Source organism: Equus asinus, chromosome 11, assembly GCF_041296235.1.
Source record: "Equus asinus isolate D_3611 breed Donkey chromosome 11, EquAss-T2T_v2, whole genome shotgun sequence".
NCBI lineage: Eukaryota > Metazoa > Chordata > Mammalia > Perissodactyla > Equidae > Equus > Equus asinus.
Window position 1 is genome coordinate 80,741,518 of NC_091800.1, and position 19,471 is coordinate 80,760,988.

Genomic DNA, 19,471 nt, shown 5'->3' on the forward strand with positions numbered 1-19,471 from the left:
CAGGGTGAACAATGGAACAAAAACTTAAGTTGGGAGTACCAGTTTTGTGTTCCTCCACTTGAGCCTTTGTGTACACCCAGCAAGAGTGTATTGGTATAAGAGGCAAGAAAAGGAGATTGAAAGATGACTCCAAGAACTTGAGACTAAAGGTGGGAGAATGATTCACTTCTTAACAGAAGTAGGAAGCTCTAAGAGGAGGTCAATTCCATGGGTTGGAGTTGGAGTTCAAGAGCCGAGAAGGACATCTGGCTACAGATGATTGTTACAGAAGTGACAATTATAGTTTTGGAGTTTAGGCAAGGATTGCAGGATGGAAAAATAGAAGAGGCAGAATTTTCAAGGAAACCGGAGAAATGGGGATCATTTATAGCATCCGAGAAAAAAGTATAAAGATAAATGAGGGGGAAAAAAATCTGACCACAAAATCATGTAGAGTGCCAAACTTTGAGATATATACCTTGAGAAGGGCAGACATGGAGCTACAGAATAGGTGGTCAAAGAGATAGGAGGGTACGGATGTCCAATTTCCTAGAAACCAGGAGAGGAATGGATTTGAGGATTAGGGAGCAATTGGTAAACTGGGAGGACATGAAAAGAGAATCCAAACCTCATTGCTATTGATTAAACAAATTTGGGTCACTGTGAAATGGCAGGGAGTTCCATGAGCAGATTCTACCCGGTTAACCACTGAAAATGCCGTCACACCGCCTTCCACAGTCTGCCCCACTTTTCTCTTCTTAGAAGCCTAAAAAGCCCACTGTGCTCTGCATGTAGACTTCATGACCTCAGACTCTCTTACTTTTCAAAATCACTTTATAAATCTCATGGAACTGCGGGAGCTGGATCCACACCGTGACTGATGAGGAGAACGTCCTAAAGCCGTTCCTCCTGAGCATCCTGGGGGAGGTTTAATTTAAAGCTCTGAGCAGCACCCACTACACAAGGGGAGTGCGGAGCCTCCCCCCTCTGCCTTGCCTGGTCCTTCCCTCAAGGTTGACAGCTTCCTGACTCCCCTCTGCCAAGCTGCAGTGAAGAGCAGCACGTTCTGTGGAGTGTCGGTATCAACTGCATGGCTCAGATCATCGTGTAGTGGATGCCTTCCCCCAAGCCTCGGCATGTTTTCTTTGAGCAAAAGAGCCGGGTGTCTGGGGGTAGGTAGGGTGGGTATAGTTTCAGAAGACCTTAGCCCTTCCTATAATTTGGGCAAGTGTGGCTTTTTTCAAAGGAAGATTTCCTATCAAATGGACCTGCTTAGCACTTTGAGGCACACTGCTGCTGCCATAGAAAGAATATGTTGAGGAAGGGACACAGGACGGCATAAGCTGGGAAGTAGCACCTGAGAGTCAGCTGGGGAGAAGGCTGTGGCCCTGAGAAAACTCGAGCAAGTTCGTAAATACGTGCGAGCAAGCAATCCTTCTGTGTTGGAAACCTACCTTCCAATGGAAGTCAACAAATAAGGCGCTCCAGCTTGACCTTAAATGTCTCCCCAACATCCATCTGGAATCTTCAACCCTGTGGGAATCCACAGAGGAATTCTCTACCCCAAGACCTTGGGGCTTTTCTGAGGCCTTTGCAGAACAGTGTTCCTCTTAGCAGCAGGAGGAAATCCCTTAGCTGCATGAAAGACACATGCTCAAGAATTTGTGGGTGAAATTACATGATTCTTTTTTAAAGATAATGAGAAATAGACAAAACAAGATTGGAATAATGAAAACCCCAACGCCTGCTGCTGGGTATATGGAGTTTCACTACACAGTCTCTTTACTTTTATATGTGTGTGGCATTTCCGAAATAAAAAGTTTTGAAATATGTCTTATCTTGATAGATAAAATGGGTAAGTCATAGTCTTATGTGCATTTTTCTGAACACTTAATGAAAATGAACATGTTTGTTATTTAGTGGTCATTTGTATTCTCTGATTTTCTGTAAGTATCCTTTGCCCATGTTTTAAAATCTGAGGGTAAGTCTTTTATTTTGATTTGTAGGATGTTTCAAAAATAATAAAACCTTTTACTCAGTGTGTTTAAATGTTCTATATTGTTCTTTTTCTAATTTGCATTTTATTTTTATGATATTTTTAACATTTTTTTAATGTTCATAAAGAAGCATTCCTCCTTTTTTTTTTTCCTTTACAGTTTGTGCCTTTGGTGTCGTTTTTAGACCATTTGCCTTTAAAAAATACTATTTGCAATATGGCAGCAAAATAAAATATTTTGTTGGTAAAAAAAAATCTTGCCCTCTGACCTCCTTAACATTTCTGTGCCTCCTGCTGTTACTTCACTCCTTCTAGTTCTGTTGACCCTGCCACAGGTTCTGGGGTCAATGATTTCTTTAGTCAACAGGTAAGAAATGCCTTTTAACTCACCCCGTGGGTAAGATGGTGTCACATCCCTTCTCAGAAATCTACAGAGCTACTGACTGCCTACAGAATACTGTCAAATTGCTGTGAAATGTTATGGAAAGTGCTGTAACACCTGGCCTGCTTTACCTTCCAGCACCTCCTCAGGCTGCCTCTGGCCATACCCTCCTACAGGCCACTCCCCTGGATGAGGAGCAATCTCGGATCATTGCCTTATCTTATTTGTTTTCTCACCCAGGCTGGCCTTCCCAACCCTCTTCACCTTTCAAAGTCCTTCTCATCCTAGGAGACCCAGATCCTTTGGCATTTCCACCATCTCATTTCCTCAAATCCCTTCAATCAGAATTAATCCCTCCATTCTCTAAGATCCTGCTCAGTGTTACCTGTACTCCCTCAAGTCATTCTGTTGTGTGTTCTGGTTAAGTGTCATTCCCATTAAATTCGAGCTCCTCGAGAGTAGAGACTTTTATTTATTCTTCTTCGTATCTCGTGTATCAGCTTATTTAATTGACACTGTATGAAGCACATTATGCTATTGATGGGGCTCTGAGTGTGTGTCTTCACTAAATGAAGTTTTGGTTTTGATTTGGAGGGCAAACTTTTAATTTTTAATTTAGTTTTGACAATGGATCACAATTTTCTTCCCCTTCCTCAGATTCCTGGTCTCCATAAGACATCCAGAGAGCCAGATTCTCTGGAAGTGGGCATTTTTCTTGCTTGTCAATCATCTCTTTGCCCCTCCTACACCTTTGACACCCCTCCATGTGAATCCCAAACCCTTTGCCATGCCCTGCTATCCAGATACACATTTTATTATCTGCTGATCTAGTTGCCTGGAATTCTACCTCATGCCGGCTCTTAGATTCCCATGGTCCCTTGCACTGTTTAGATCCTGGATCTCTGTAACACTAACTGTTTGATTGGAACCTTTCATGCACCTGCTTCCACAGTCTGTAATACAATATGCCCCTAGCCAACTTTAGATGTTGCTATGGCTTATGGCAGGGACCAGTTCTCCAGCACATGATCCCCACCTGTAGACGTGTCAGTTTCCAGATGCTGGCCCTAGTCTGCCCAGTCTCAATGACGCTGGCCTCTCCATACCAAGGCATTTGTATATCTAACAGGAAGATAAATTAGGAGGCCTTGTTATGTTTTGAAGGATTTTGTGAACTTCCCTGAGGAGCTCACTCTCTCTTGTAATTGGAAAAGTGTGCCATGATTTCTAATGATTTTTAGTTTAGAAATCATGTATATGTTTAATCAGTGATGCCATGTTGGCTAATTATGATTTCAGATGAGAGTAGCAATCACTTCAGAATTGGAACTTCTCTGAGTTGAACTCATTCCATTGGGTAACGATATTTTTATCTCTTCATTTTTATTAATAAGTCTCTTGTGATGGTACTTGATCCCTCTCTCCCAATGGTTCTCAACCAGGGGTGATTTTTGCTTCCCAGGGGATATTAAGCAGTGTCTGGGGACATTTTCGGTTGTGCAACTGGAGGAGGAGGGGTGCTCCTTGTGTCTAGAGTGGAGAGCAGGGATGCTGCTCAACATCCTTCATGCACAGGACAGCCCACAGCCAAGGATTATAGAGCCCAAAATGTCAGCAGTGCTGAGATTGAGAAACCCAGCTTCTGCAATGAGGGATGGTTAATAAAATCCTTTGGTGCCTCATAAGTGCTTCTATATTATTTAGGGGGTATGTAAATTTCCTCAAACCCATCATTTATCCTATATAGTTTGTTATGAATTGGTCTGTTGTGAAAGTAAAGCTACGCCATCCTTTTCTTCGTAGAATTCCACCCAATCTCTTCCCTCCCTTTGTGTGTGAAATGAATTACAGTCAACAGAATTCATCTGACACGTATACTTGCTTATGTCTTATCTGTCCTCTCATCCCTTCTTTGCCTTCCTGCTATCCCACAAGTGAAATACAAACTCTGTCTTCATAGCCACCCAAGGAAACCATTTATTCTCTTTTGTCCACATGCTTCTCTTTCCCACATTGGTGCTTCATTAGACAATTTTCAGTTTCTAGAAAAGTTTCCCTTCTCCCCTCTAGTACATCTTTGCTCACTTTTGTGCTGTTGTGACATATTTCTTCACCATCGTTTTATCTCTTTTGCCAGTATATTTCTTCTTTTGTTAAATGGAACTGCAGCAATACTGTGCCGTCCCTTATTGCCTTGGAAAATGTATTATTCAGCTTGTGTTTATTGGCAATCATTTCATTCCATGAAGTGCAACAGTTTTAGTTTATTACAATAAGTACACAGCTTATTTTACTCAGGGAAAGGACCCACAACTTAACTGCTACTTTGTGTTGACTTCAATAGGTTTGCCTGAAGAGGATGGATTCTCCAGGTTGTCTGTGAGTGGCACAGCGACCTCATCATTTCAGAGACAGAGTCACACCACTCAGGTAATGATACCTAGATATTCACAAGTTCACAATAATAACTGAAATTAAATTACAATAAGAGATGCATTTGAGTATGGGCAAGAACGTCCTTTCTTACTGGGCTAGAGAAGGCAGGCATTCTCATCTCTGCCTTCAGTTTCTCCAACTCGACATGCTTATCTCTCTTCTACTCAGCTGACTTCAGTTTTCTGCTGGTTTAAAAAAAAAGAGGAATGTCCAAAATAAGTAAAAATTAATAAATGGCTTTAAATGAAATATTGTAGACATAATTTATGATGTGGTGTTTTAAAACACTGTCAGGTGGAGATGAGGTTAAATCTACTGAATGGCGTTAATGTTTTCCGCTATGACCTCAGCTAAGCTAGGAGGACTTTAAGTGACAATAACATGGAAGCAAAATACTTGAAGCACCTGTGGTTTTATGACAGCCCTTTACATCTTAGTTACTGCCTCCAAATTTCATGTAATCCAGGTTCATTTAAAATATAACGTATGATCAGAGCACTGTAAAATCAAAAGGAGATGACTTCACAAAACTGTTTCCATGTGTTTCAGTGAGTTCGAGTATATGCTTACTGTGTTTGGCCTTAAAAAGTTCGCCAAAATAAAGAAGATTATCACTTCAAGAAAAAAATAAACAGTAGTGTTTTTAGAAAGAAAAAAGATTTATATTATATAATTTAGTGTTCATTTTGTGTTGAATTTTAAAATACTATTTTCAATAATTGTCTTCAAAAAGATTTGAATTTGCATTCAAGATGGGGCACAACAGCAATACATCAAAGACTTTATTATCAATATATTCAAAGTATACCAATGGGATTCTTATGTTGTATGAAGTCATGGTACAACTTTCATTATGTCAAGTGTCCAGATGTTTCCATGAAATCAACTATCCAGCTGATGACCAGCTTTCATCTGAATATTTGGCACTATGTAGGCTCAGCCACATTATCAGCTGAGATTTTTCTAAATAACACTGATGAAGTGGTGAGAAAAATCAATAATTTTAATCTTAAAACTAAATCTTATGGGAGGCAATCTGCTGAAATCACTTACACTGATATATAGGCCCTGAAATAAAAAGAAAATGCTGATTGGTTGCAATAATAGATTGTCCTCATCTCCCCTCTGTTCCTTAGAGATGCATTTACCTTACCTTGTAAGCATTACAGACGCTTTATCTAAGATAATTCACAGGGGAACCTACTTGTAATGAACACTGGTTTGATTTTTATTATCGGGTTGACTCCTGTACCTTCTAATGATAGCACGGTGATAGGCCATCTGACATCCTTTCCAGAGCTTCCACTACAATGTGGTTCATAGAGAAGAGGGTTAATTTTGAAAGAAGATGCATAAAATAGGGATCTCTGTAACTTGTCCTCTAATCTTTCATAGATTTGGCTAAGAAGCAAAGAGGGATGGGAAAGGTCATCAGGAATAATTTTCCATTCCCCATTTTCAATGGGGGCTGTTTTCAAGTGCAAACCATCTCTGCCTCCTATTGTCTCACAGTGCAGTTTTTCAAGGAAATGGAAGTCCAGACTCATTTTCTTCCATGAAGAAGTGTGGGCATTCTCATAGTACGACACATTCCTTGCTGTTGAGACACTATAAGAGAGTTTGTGAAACTCTTCATTTGATGTCCACATGTCTTTCAGCATAAATGCTTCTTGTATGACATTTATAGAGAAAATATGCACACATACAGGCATGTTGCATTTTAGATTTTCTACTAATGCAATTAAATAGAGAATCTCTAAAGTCACTCCTGGACTGATTGGGCATGTAGCAGTAAAACTAAATGTTAACTAAAAATTGAGTCCCTCTCTGAAGATGTCTATATTTTAACTAGTATCATCAGTGATTTTAATGAAATCCCTTTAAGGAAGATAAGATGAATGGGCATTATTGTAGATAGAGAAAACACGAAATAGATTTAGTAATTTGCTGAGGATCATAGGGAAAATTCAGAGTCCACTGTTTGAAGGGATGTCAAGATCATATGTCCTGTTTCTGAAAATGAACTTACCAGAACTCATTAAAAGGAATGCAGGAGTCATCCAACTTTTTCATAAAATGTGAAGAATTTTTGGCCAAGACAAAAATCTAAGTAGCCGTGGGTGAACGTTTATGATTTGGATTTTTAGCTGCCAGCCACATTTTTAAGTTTCTCACCTACCACAATGAAAATAAGACAGGAGAGACTTCCCCTTCCCCCCTCTCCTTTGAGAGGTAGACAGATGTTTGTGAGGTGGGCTCAATCTATCAACCAGGGATGATGGAGTGAGAGACATGTAATGGAAGGTACGAGAAGAATAGATGTCACCATAGGGATGACATCTGGCAGTGGTGGCTCCTCCAGCTGCAGTAGATGTTAGCCAGCAAATGTCTACTGCCAGCCACTGCATCCTCTTTGGTTCCTCCCCTGCCAAATCTTTTTTTTTTTTTTTAAAGATTTTATTTTTTCCTTTTTCTCCCCAAAGCCCCCCAGTACATAGTTGTATATTCTTCGCTGTGGGTCCTTCTAGTTGTGGCATGTGGGACGCTGCCTCAGCGTGGTTTGATGAGCAGTGCCATGTCCGTGCCCAGGATTCGAACCAACAAAACACTGGGCCACCTGCAGCGGAGCGCACGAACTTAACCACTCAGCCACAGAGCCAGGCCCCTTCCCCTGCCAAATCTTTCCTTCTAACTTCCTGTCTTTCTTTTGCCTTCTAACAAAGTTTCTACCTGTTCAGATGTTCACAGTAAGTTTCCGTTACTTGCAAATATGAATTTTGACTGACACACTAATCTGATTTTACTGCTATCATCCATAAAATTCACTTTATATCCAAACAAGTGCTTTTTATATAAAGTGCACAAACTATTCTTAATATAGAAGTAAAACATTTTCTAATAGGGGTAGCGCTTCAATAAAGAGTGGTTGTTTCTTTCCTCAAAGTACAGAATATAGAAAATGTGGTTTATGTTCCATTCCATCATAGTTTTTTAATTTTCAAAATATAATGACTTTGCATAAAAGTAATAAAAATTAATGTCACTTAAAATATTTGAAAATAGTGACAGCTGAGACTCTAGCCATATCGCATATGTGGCTGTGTTCATTTATGCTCCTTAGATAAAAGGCTCCGGTAGCTCCATGGTGTGAACCAAGATCAAATATTCATGACCTTCTGCAGCCCTCAGGCATGAATAAAACCAGCAGTGAGTGTGTGACATCATGGAATTCCACACACTGGCCCTGGAGGGGGGCTTTGTGGCACTTCCCAGATCTCAAATCTGGAATTTCTTAGATTAAAGAAGTCATGTCAGATTGGTTTTGGAATTAGACAGCATTTATAAAAATAATATGCCATTTATCTACTTGCCACTTTGTGAGATGTAAAATAATTTTGATTTTGATCCTTTGACATGATGAGATCCCTTAGAAGTAACTCAGTGGTAAAAGACCCTGCTGTGAGGGAAATCCTGAAAACATCTTCTAACCCAGAATGACTTCTTAGCGTTTTTGCTGTAATTACAATCCTCTGCTGACTCCAAAGGCCAGGTAACCTGACACAGGAAGCCCACGGATTATAAATAGAGCAAAAACATGAACAGAGCAGGAAGGGGGTCCTGAAGGCAGGAGGGTACCAGAAGGGGATGGATAAAATAGAGTGTTTAGTGCTTGCCCTCGGCATAAAATTGCTAGTTACACATCTGTTTAGGGGTCTCCTCTTGACATTGAAAAATGAGATGTTTTCTTTGCATTTGAGCATAGTTTATTTGTATTTACATTCTCACTTTAGCTTTACCAACTTCCGCTTCATGCCATTTTATTCCTCTCACCTGTCTATTCTCCACAATAATATTGTTGTTTATGATCTTCGATTTTTATTGTGGGCATTTGTCATATTTCTTGCAAACTTCTTTTTATATTATTGTTTTTTTAAAGTACATAAAAAGTTATTATTATCTGTCATATTCAAATATTTGTTGTAAGAAATCATTGATGGTCTCTGATAAAATAGTGGTAATACGGCACCCAAGAGCTTAATAAATTTCTGGTCCACTCCCGACACACCATCAATGAAAGCCATAACCCAATCAATAAGCAATTGAGCCACATCAAGAAACAAATTGTTATGTGGTTTGTTTTACTGAACTCAAAAAAACCTGTTTGTAGTGTCACATATCAACAAACTGAAGAGTTGCAGGAAACTGAATAAACCAAGTCCCTTCTTTCGGTACTCATTTTATTTGTCACATGGACTGCTTGAAATATATTGTGGCATGGAATAGAAACAGTGTGTCAGATAAAATAACGAAAGGTAGACACATTTAGTTTAATCATTAAGGGATAATTCTAAAGCATGTGGTAGAAAATACAAACTAGATAACCTTTTCAAAAGAAAATATATGTATATTTCATTTATAGGCTACCAACAGGAGATCCAGCACAGAGAGCTCTTTCACACAGCTGAGGGTGCAGGAAAGCAGTATGCACCACTCGTGACTCCCATATTATGTGCAAGAAATGAAGGCAGTAAATTAATTTGATGGTGTGAGTTAACTGGCAGCATTTTCAACAGAAAAGGGACATAGCCTGTATTGATATATAGAAACTTGCAAAATAGAAAAACAAAAACAAATCCTATATTTCGTATTTTTTCCTTCTCAAAATTGCACCATATGTATATTCTAAATGTATTCAAATACATAGTGTTTTTCTAGTGAAGAATTCAGTTTCAAGAAATATTAGAATAAGGAGAAATCAGAATTGTGGCTATGTTTTCGAAGAGGAAAAAGGTCCTGTGGTAACCACGTGCTCCCCTCCAGGCGGGAAGCTGACGTTAGCCAGCATGCTCACACAGGCAATGCAAGTGGGAAAATGGGGTGAAGTAGAAATTCTGGTTAACTCAAGAATTTCAGTATGAATTAATGCATTTTAAGTTTTAAAATTAAAGAAAAGAAAAAATAAAAGAACTAGGTTTGAATCCCATATCTGTTGTTTAACACGTGGGTACACAAAGTAGTAATTATTTTTCAGATTGATTAAAGAAAATAAATGTGACCCATCAAGCGTGCTGCCTGCAATATTATAAGTGCTCAAAAAATGCTTACTATTATTATCGTAGTATTATTTTTTTTCAAGGTCAATATTCTGAACATCAATTCTGATTCAAACATAGTAGATGCTACCTAAAATGTGTTGGTGATTAGATTGAATCAGCAGGACCCAACACTTATCTGGGATTTTGATAAAGTATGTCATGTATGTGATTTTCAAAAATATTTTGTTATGGAATATTAGAGGAAACTTAGAGGAAAAAACACAGTGATTCATAAAACACCCAACTTCAATGAATCTTAACATTTTACCATATTGACTCTGGCGCCATACTTTTAGAGAAATACATATTCCCATTTTTGCTCCCATCCCTGCCTGCCGTGCAAGGTAAACCTCATCCTGGAGTTAGTGCATAACCCTCTGTCCACTTTGCTCTTTGACTGAGTACAGCTGTGCCCTTAAATTATATAGTGTCCATAAATAACCCATACTTTGCATACTTTTACAACATAGTAAATGTATCACTCCATACAGATTGTTCTGCAAATTGTTTTCTTGTTGTTGTTGAAGTGGGATTCTTTTTTTCCACTTTGATACATCTCTGTCTCATTGGTTGTTTTACGTTGAGTACTAGCTCAAGGTGAAATGTAAAAGCCTGAAGGTCAAGATGTCCACGGGCGCAGTAAGAAAGGAGATTACGGGTGACAGGCCAGCACTGAGGCAAGTCATTCGTGTTCCTGCAGCACACTCAGCAGGGAGCAAGCTGATTGGAAGAGGAAGGGCGATAGGGACTCACCACCTCACCCAGAAGGGCAGATACCACCACACTCTGCTGTCTCTGGGCCCAGAGGGCAGCGGCGCCTCTGGCAGCTGGATTGTCTTCCTCTAGATCTGTGCAAGGCGATTGGAGTGGTCTCCCATTGTCCACAGAAAACCTAACCCAGCTGTCTCCATGAGAGATGCAGGGGTGACGCTGAGTGCTCAGTGACAGTATGGCATTCATGCTCAAACTTGAACAAGAGGGCCAGAGATTCCAACAACCAGGGCATGAGCACAGATGCTTCTGGTGCCTCTGTAAGCTCTCTTTCAACTCACACACACACACAAAATTATATTATTCATGCTTCCACCAGTTTTTTTTTCTTTTTTTTAAAGATTGGCACCTGAGCTAACATCTGTTGCCAATCTTCTTTTTTTGTGTTTTATTTTCCCTTCTTCTCCCCAAAGCCCCCCAATACATGGCTGTATATTCTAGTTGTAGGTCCTTCTAGTTCTGCTATGTGCGGTGCCGCCCAGCATGACTTGATGAGCAGTGCTAGGTCCGTGCCCTGGATCCAAACCAGCGATACCCTGGACCACCGAACTTAACCACTCAGCCACAGGGCTGGCCCCGCTTCCTGCATTTAAAACTTTTCTCAGAAATAAGTTTTACATAAATATGTTCATGTCGTCGCTTAAGAAAAACATGTTTACAGTTTGCCAAAGTGGGGTGGAAGACTATCAAAATCAGCTTTCCAAGTCATCACTGTTACAAAGAATGCTGCAATGAAATCACTCAACAAGCCTCCAACTCGTAATTAGAAAAAAAATGGACAGAGGCGTCCCCTGGAAATGGAAGTGCTGAGTTTCCGGGTATGCACCATTTCCTACCACAGCAGTCTTTGCCAAATTACTCCCCAAAATAGTTGAATCAATTTATACACCTCTAGAAGGGAATGTTTCCCATTTTTTTCTGGTAGACACTTGGTTTAATGAGTCATTTTATTTTTTTACCAATGTGATAAGTGTAAGATGGATCTTATGGTGGTTTTGGTTAACATTTCCCTGGTGTATGGACTGCTTTCCTATGGACTCAGACCTGGTAGTCCAGTACATCCTTTTACTATTTCCTGGCTGGTTTGCGAGACTTTCTTGATGATTTGTAGGAATTTTTTACATGTTCTAGGTAATATTCCTTCTGGTTGCATACATGGCAAACACTTTGCTTATGGTGTTTTTTAAATCAGTCTAGCTAGAAGTTTATTGACTTCATTGAACTTTTAAAAAATAGCTTTGATTTTATTGATTTCCTCTATTAATTTTCTGTTTCATTGATTTCCATACGTTTTATTATTTCCTTCCTTTTGCTTGCTTTGGGTTTAAGTTGTTCTTTTGCTCGTTTCTTAAATAGCAAGCATAGATCATTGATTTGACACCTTCCTGTTTTTCTAATGAGTATTTAATGCTATAAATTTCTATCTATATCTGTATTAGCTGCATCCTACAAATTTTGATATATTTTGCTTCCATTTTGATTCAATTCAAAATACTTTCTAACTTTTCTTAGGACCTTCTCTTTGATCAATGTTGTTACTTTCCAAATACTTTGGAATTTTTCGAGTATGTTTCTGATATTGATTTCTAGTTTAATTCTATTATGATCTGAGAATATACTTTGTATGATTTCCCTTCTTGTAAACATATTAAGATTTGTTATATATGTGCCAGGATATGTTCTATCTTGGTGAAATTTCCGTGTGCACTTGTACAGAATGTGTATTCTGCTGTTGTTGGGTTGAGTGACATGGAAGTCTCTTGGGTCAAGTTGGTTGATAGTGTTGTTCAGTTCTTCTGTATCCTGGCTGATTTTCTGACTACTTTTTCTATTGAATATTGAGAGAAGAGCACCAAAGTCTCCAATTATAATTGCGACTTTATCTACTTTTCCTTTCAATTTTATTGGATTTTGTTTCATGTACTTGGAAGTTCTGTTATCAAGTACATAGGCCTTTAAGATATTGCATCTTCTTGATAAGTAGATCCATTTATCATTGTGAAATTTTCTTTTTTTATCTTTGATGATATTTCTTTTTCTGAAGTCTGCTTTGTCTGAAATTAATATAGCCACTCCAGCATTCTTTTGATCATTGTCTACAATGTACATTTTTTTCCATCATTTTAATTTTTCTTAAATAGCTTTATTAAGATATAATTCATACAAGACACAATTCACACCTTTAAAGTGTGTAACTCCATATTTTTAGTGAGTTCTTATGGTTGTGCAACTATCACCGCAATCTAGAACTTTTTAGAAGTTTTTCACCCCCTCCTGTTCAAAGAAATCCATCCCTTTACTTTTACTATTTGTCTCTATAATTAACATGGGATTTTTGTAGACAGCCTGAGTCTTCTTTATTTTACCCAAATCTGACAGTCTTTGTATTCTGATTGGTTTGTTCAAACCATTTACATTTGATACAGTTATTGATATGGTTGGATTTAGGTCTATCATTTTCTTTTTTTCTAGTTTGTTACCACTGCTTTTGTGATTCTCTTTCACCATGATGCTTTCTCTTGGGTTGTTTGAATATTTTTTCGTGTTCCACTTCAATTTATGTGTTGGTATTTTGGCTGTATGTCTTTATATGCCTTATTTTCTGGTGGTTGATTTAGCAATTGTAACATATGCACACCTGGCTTTCAGTCTATTTATGGTCAACCATATTCTTCTTGTGTCCTCTGTTATTGACCTTACATACTTTATAGTTGTCACGTCTATTGCATCTACATAGATCCACGTAGTTGTCACATCTGTTGCATCTACATACATCCACATAGTTGTCACATCTGTTGCATCTAAATACATCTACATAGTTGTCACATCTGTTGCATCTGCATGCATCCATATAGTTGCCACATCTGTTGCATCTACATGCATCTACATAGTTGTCACATCTGTTGCATCTACATGCATCCACATAGTTGTCACATCTGTTGCATCTACATGCATCCATATAGTTGTCACATCTGTTGCATCTACATGCATCTACATAGTTGTCACATCTGTTGCATCTACATGCATCTACATAGTTGTCACATCTGTTGCATTTACATGCATCCATATAGTTGTGACATCTGTTGCATCTACATGCATCTACATAGTTGTCACATCTGTTGCATCTACATGCATCTACATAGTTGTCACATCTGTTGCATCTACATGCATCTACATAGTTGTCACATCTGTTGCATCTACATGCATCCACATAGTTGCCACATCTGTTGCATCTACATACATCTACATACTTGTCACATCTATTATGTCTACATACATTGAATATCTTCTCCCAGGCAATGTTGTAGCTTTCACCTTGAACAGTCATGCATGTTTTAGACAACTTTGGTGGAGAAAAATCATCCTTTTTGTTATCCCAGTACTTAGATTTCTTCAGCTCTCCTTCATTCCTGAAGTTCTGAGTTTCCTTCTAGTACCATTGCCTTCAGCCTGAAGAACTTCTTTTAGCAGCTCATTCACAGCAGGTCAATGAATTCTCTTAGTTTTCTCTAATCTGAGAACATCTTTACTCTACTTTCATTCTCCAAGTTTTTATTCTCTCCACAATTCACTTCCTTTTGTTTACTTTTCTGAGTCCTCAGATAGATGTTTGTATATTTGATACAAACTTTTGATTTTAATCAATGAGAAGAATGGGCTGTAGTGGGCTTACTTCATCTTGGCACAACTTATGCATTTATCACACATAAATTTATAATGTTAATACGGTGAAATTGATTGATCCTTATCTTTATGGGTTGTACCTTTGTTGCCCTATTTGAGAAAATCTGTTATTAAAAAGAGATAAAAGTCTCTCTTACCCTGCTGCCATAAAGATATCTTGCTACCTGTTTTTCATTCTAAAGCTTAGGTTGTTTTTCACATTTAGAAGTTTAAGCTACCTGAACTTTATTTTTGAGAGTAGTGTAAATTAGCAATGTAATTTCACACTTTTCTGTACTGAGAACAATTGTTCCACACTGTTTACAACATAGGACCATGCTTTTGGCTTCCTCCTAATGCTGAGTACCTTGTCAGAGATGGACTGTTCACATTTTTCTCTGGCCTTCCAGACTCATCTTTAATATTAATTTCCTCTTCATGGCCTTCCTTGAGCCCCACTTCCAAGTAAAGTAGTGCCCTCTGTAAACTGGTTCCTGTAACTTTATGCCTATCTCTTTTATGCAACTTATGTTGTTGTATTATAATCATGTGTGTGTGTTTACACCCTGATAGACTTTGGAGGGTAAAGAGCCTGCAATGAGTGCGTTTTGATCTTTTTCATATTCCAAACACAAAGCACTCAATAAATTGCCAGCTCAATGTAATTGACAACCAGTAGCAGCCTCAGATGAGTTAAGAGGAGCAGAGTGATAAAATATTTCCTAACTCTGTCAAATATTTTAATTCAAGAGCTGGCCCCATGGTGTAGTGGTTAAGTCTGGCGCACTCTGCTTTGGCGGCTCAGGTTCGTGGCTTTGGATCTTGGGCATGGACCTACGCCACTCGTCAAGCCATGCTATGGTGGTGACCCACATACAAAGTAGAGGAAGACTGGCACAGATGTTAGCTCAGGGCTAATCTTCCTCAAGCAAAAAAAAAAAATTTAACTCAGCCTCATGTTAAAAATGTACCGATAAACTTAGTAAATAGGATCACAGGCAGTTGCATCGCTGCCAATATAAGTAAAGTTACATTTTGTATGATGACTAAGTTCTAAGGTTGGCATGTAACGTGAAAGTCACACACAATGAAAATGACTCTAGACAATCCCTTATGTTGCCCGTAAAGGACAATTTACATGATTGTATACATGTACACCATACATACATAGAGAGCATACAAACTCTGCAATTGTATACATGTTTTTATGCATAGTGTATAAAACCCAAAGCATATAATAATATGCGTATAGTGTTTTGAATTCTAAGAAAGTGAATTGCATAAAATTGAATTTTCGAGGTTCATTCATTCATTCAACAGATATTTGTTGAGGAACTACTTGTGTGCGACACAGGTCTAGGCACTATAGTCTGTAAAACAAGCATCCTTGCCCTCGTGGAAGTTAAATTCTAGCATGAGAAAGCAAACAATAAACAATGTTTAAGTAAAACGTATAATATGCTAAGAAGAAACAAGTCATATAAAAAATATTAAGTAGGATAAGCAGGACTGGTAGTGACAAGATTGATGTGGAGGAAGGTTGGACTGGGTTGCAGTTTTGAACCAGGCAGTCAGTGAAAGCCTCATTGAGGAGAGATAGAGTAAGGACATCAGGGACGCAGCCGTGTTGACGTCAGGGGACAGCATCCCAGGTGGGAACCAGCAAAGGCCCGAGACAGGAGCACACCTGAATTCCAAGATGGCCAGTGTTGTTGGAGTGGAGAAACTCCATGTATTACTAGTGTTTAAATGAAGAGAAGTTGAAATTAGCATTAGTTATAAGTGTTAATTCTAGAAAAGGGAGACTTTTACTTTATGAACTGTAGCAGAAGCTGAATGTATAATATCAATTATGACTGTTGTATTATCTTTCTTCAAAACCATTTACCAGGTTTGGAAGCTTTGATCAGCTCAGAATCTAAGTAAAGGGTAAATGTTTGCCTTTTCTATAAGTGGAAAATATGAGACAAATAGCATTTTTCCTGCTCAAGATAACAGAGAATTGCAAGAGAGACACTAGGGACCTGGGCCCCATATATCCTGACCTGTTCATATGTGCTCTGGACATTAATGTGGCCTGACAATTTTGAAAGCAAAATTCAGGCTAGACGAACAGAAAGGTTTTTATTGTGCCGAAATGTAATCAGCTAGCATTGGTGAAGAATTTCTTTTATGACCTTAGCAGACCTCCCAGGCTTGATTCGTCTCTGATTTCTATGATTACATTAGTATTTGAAACTGTCATTTTGTATTACCGACTCTGTCAGAAATAGGTTCTTAAAGAGATGAACTATGATATTGGAAAGAAGTGTCAAGAAGTCAGTGATATAAAAAGCCTAGATTTTGAAGCCCAAGTGTATTTAAATTAATTTTATACACTTGCAGGTGATTTTTATTATCTATTTTTGGAAAGAAGTCTTATTAAAAAGATTTGTTCTCATATGTTGCCTACTTTGGCAAAATCTTGTCTCTTTTCCTTCCTAATCCTTCCTGACGTCTGTTCCTCTTTGCTATTTTGTCTAGCATTTGTACTCTCACGATTTGCCATGACTATGTCTTAAAGGCACTTAATTGACCCCAGGGTCAAGTGGCAGACACTGTGCCCACCAAATCCATTCCTTTTTCTTAAGCACATAGCTAGACTACATTTCCCATCGTCCTTTGTGGCGAGGAGTGGTCATGTGACTGAGATCTAGCCAATGGAAAGGAACCCAGAGTGATGTGAGCTACTTCTAAGCTTGGGCCCTACAAACCTCCCTTTGCCTGATCTTCTCTGCACATTCCCATCTAAAAGCTGGACACAGAATAATCTGAGACCCAAGAAGGTGCAAGATATGCTCATAACATGTGGAAGATCATCCACTGATCAGAAACACCCATTTTGGCCTTAATGTGAGCAATATACTTCTTTTGTGTCAAGCCACTGGTATTTGTGGTTTGCCTGCTATAGCATCTTGGATAATCCTAACTAGTACCTCTTCTTTATTTATTTTGCTTAATATTTTACATGTTGCTGCTGAGCATTGCTATTTACAGTACTTAATTAAGTTCAGCCTCCATTATTTAGCAACCTTTATTTTTTAAAATAGCAAAAATCATGCTTGTTCATATCTTCTAATGATAGAATTATTGGACTATTGCTTATCAGACATTCTAATACAAAATAATGATCAATGGTACTGCCACTAAGCCATATTTATATAAAACCAAAGCTTGTGACTCTTAACAACTGGTCTCTCAGAAATTCCTCAAAACCAATGGACTTAATTTTCCTCGGGGACAAAGTCAGTCCCCTATAACAAGTTGGGCACCCTGAGAAATGTTTTAATACTTTTAGGCCCTTTTTGGTGCATTTAGTGATTGTAAAGAATTGCCTCTCTTACCTCTAGTTCTCAGGTGAGTGACTCTAATTGGTAACTAAATTTTGGAGGGAGAATCAAGGTTGCTGACAAAGAAGATACTTTCCCCCCTGCTGTAAATTCCATGGCCAGAGGAGCTGTTAAACTCTAGCTCTTTCTGATCATACTGATTTTTAAAATCTATCTGGATTTGAGTTACTAGTTTTATTAGAATCCAGTTTCATAAAATGAGTTTCCTCATTCTTATTTAGTTCTATTTAACACCATAACACACAAGTTGTGGTCATTTCTGGATAAAATATTTTGAGAAATTAATAAATTAGCAGGTAAACTGTGTCCTACATCTCAAGGCAAATTAAGACTCTGGCTAATTGAACAAGTAGGGGAAGTGTCCTTCAGCTTGGATCCTCCATCCTCTGAAGGCTGTGGACTACTTTGCTACCACGGTTTTCATCCTGGCTTCCCTCACCTTCATACCCGTGCTTACCTCCTTTCTGACTTAGTCACAGCTCTATTGCCCCTTCAAGTCTTAGCCACATGGCACAGTGCTTTTCTCTCTCTTGTGTCTTTTGTAATTGTAAATGTAGATGTGAACCAAAGTATGAACACCGTTCCTTATACTACTCAAACCAAATATCCTTTCTTCTCTTTTGTCCTACTCATCCTTTTAATCCAGAACAAACCCCACAGCCAATATGAATTCCTTGGCCATGTTGTTTGGAACTCAGTCTTATTTTCTCTGTGTTCCAACAACAGTAATTACATATATAACTCATTAGTCAATTAATGCTGTGCTGCCTTGTGACCTTTTGGGTCCTGTCCTGTTTAAGCTTCTTTGTTCATCTAACTCTTTATGCTTTTATGTCTTGTTGTTCCCTTTGAATGGAAACCTGTTGAAGGAGCAGGTCATGTCATGTGATTCTAAGTTCTGTAGAGCTCATCACAGCACTTTCCATTTCATAATCATTTAAAGCACATTAGTTAATTGATTAGCACACAAGGAAGACTTCTTGGAAGGTAAATGTAATTAGTACCTAATAAGGTCAACTAAACTCAATGTACTTGAACTTGCCTTCTGACTGTACCGCTTAGCAACCACGTGAGTTTGGGCTTTAAAGATGAATTTCAGCATCTATGAAATGAGGCTAATAATACTGATCCTGCTGTTTCACATGGTTATGAGAATCTACTAGATAAGAACATATGAAAATGCTTTAAGAATATAAAACAATATCATGGAGATGATGTTAGAAATGGGCCTTGGAAACCCCAGATGGTTCCATACTTGGGCGTACAAACTGGGACTGTTGTAGAGAAAATAAAAACAATTACAGAGTGTGCTGTGGGCCCATCTGATTGGACTGACAGAGAGTCTGCATGAGAATGGATGACGATGAAGCTGGAAGAGTTCGTGTGGCCAGAAAATATAGGACTTTCTGTAACATGCTAAGGGGCGTGGACTTAATTTTTTAGGTTCGGGCAAGGCGGTGGCATTGAAGATTTTGGAATAAGCAAATTAGATGAACAGATTTATTCTTTGGAGGGGTAAAATCTAGTAGATTAAATATCCTCAATCATACCTCCTGCTATTTGCAGCAAGTCTCCCATATAATCCCAAGAAAAATATTTTAAAAGGAATTATTCTTACTTTCTATGTTTCCAATATAATAGATTTATGTTTTTCCATATATTCCTATTATTATAATATGTCGTTACTATAAACATACTCTAAATATATGTTATCAATTACAATCTGCTAGTCTCTTATACTGATACTGGCATGTTTCTT

The 19,471-nt window shown here is 38.3% G+C and overlaps 1 protein-coding gene across 4 annotated transcripts in view; it reads left to right on the plus strand.

Moving 5' to 3' along the window:
• Positions 1–19,471, plus strand: part of MYO16 (myosin XVI) — a 599,178-nt gene that overhangs the window by 567,512 nt on the left and 12,195 nt on the right. For all 4 annotated transcript variants that reach the window (XM_070520138.1, XM_070520137.1, XM_070520139.1 and 1 more), the window contains exon 34: positions 4,702–4,787. In XM_070520138.1, coding sequence (XP_070376239.1) covers positions 4,702–4,787 — 86 coding nt within the window. The remainder of the gene's footprint in view (positions 1–4,701; positions 4,788–19,471) is intronic.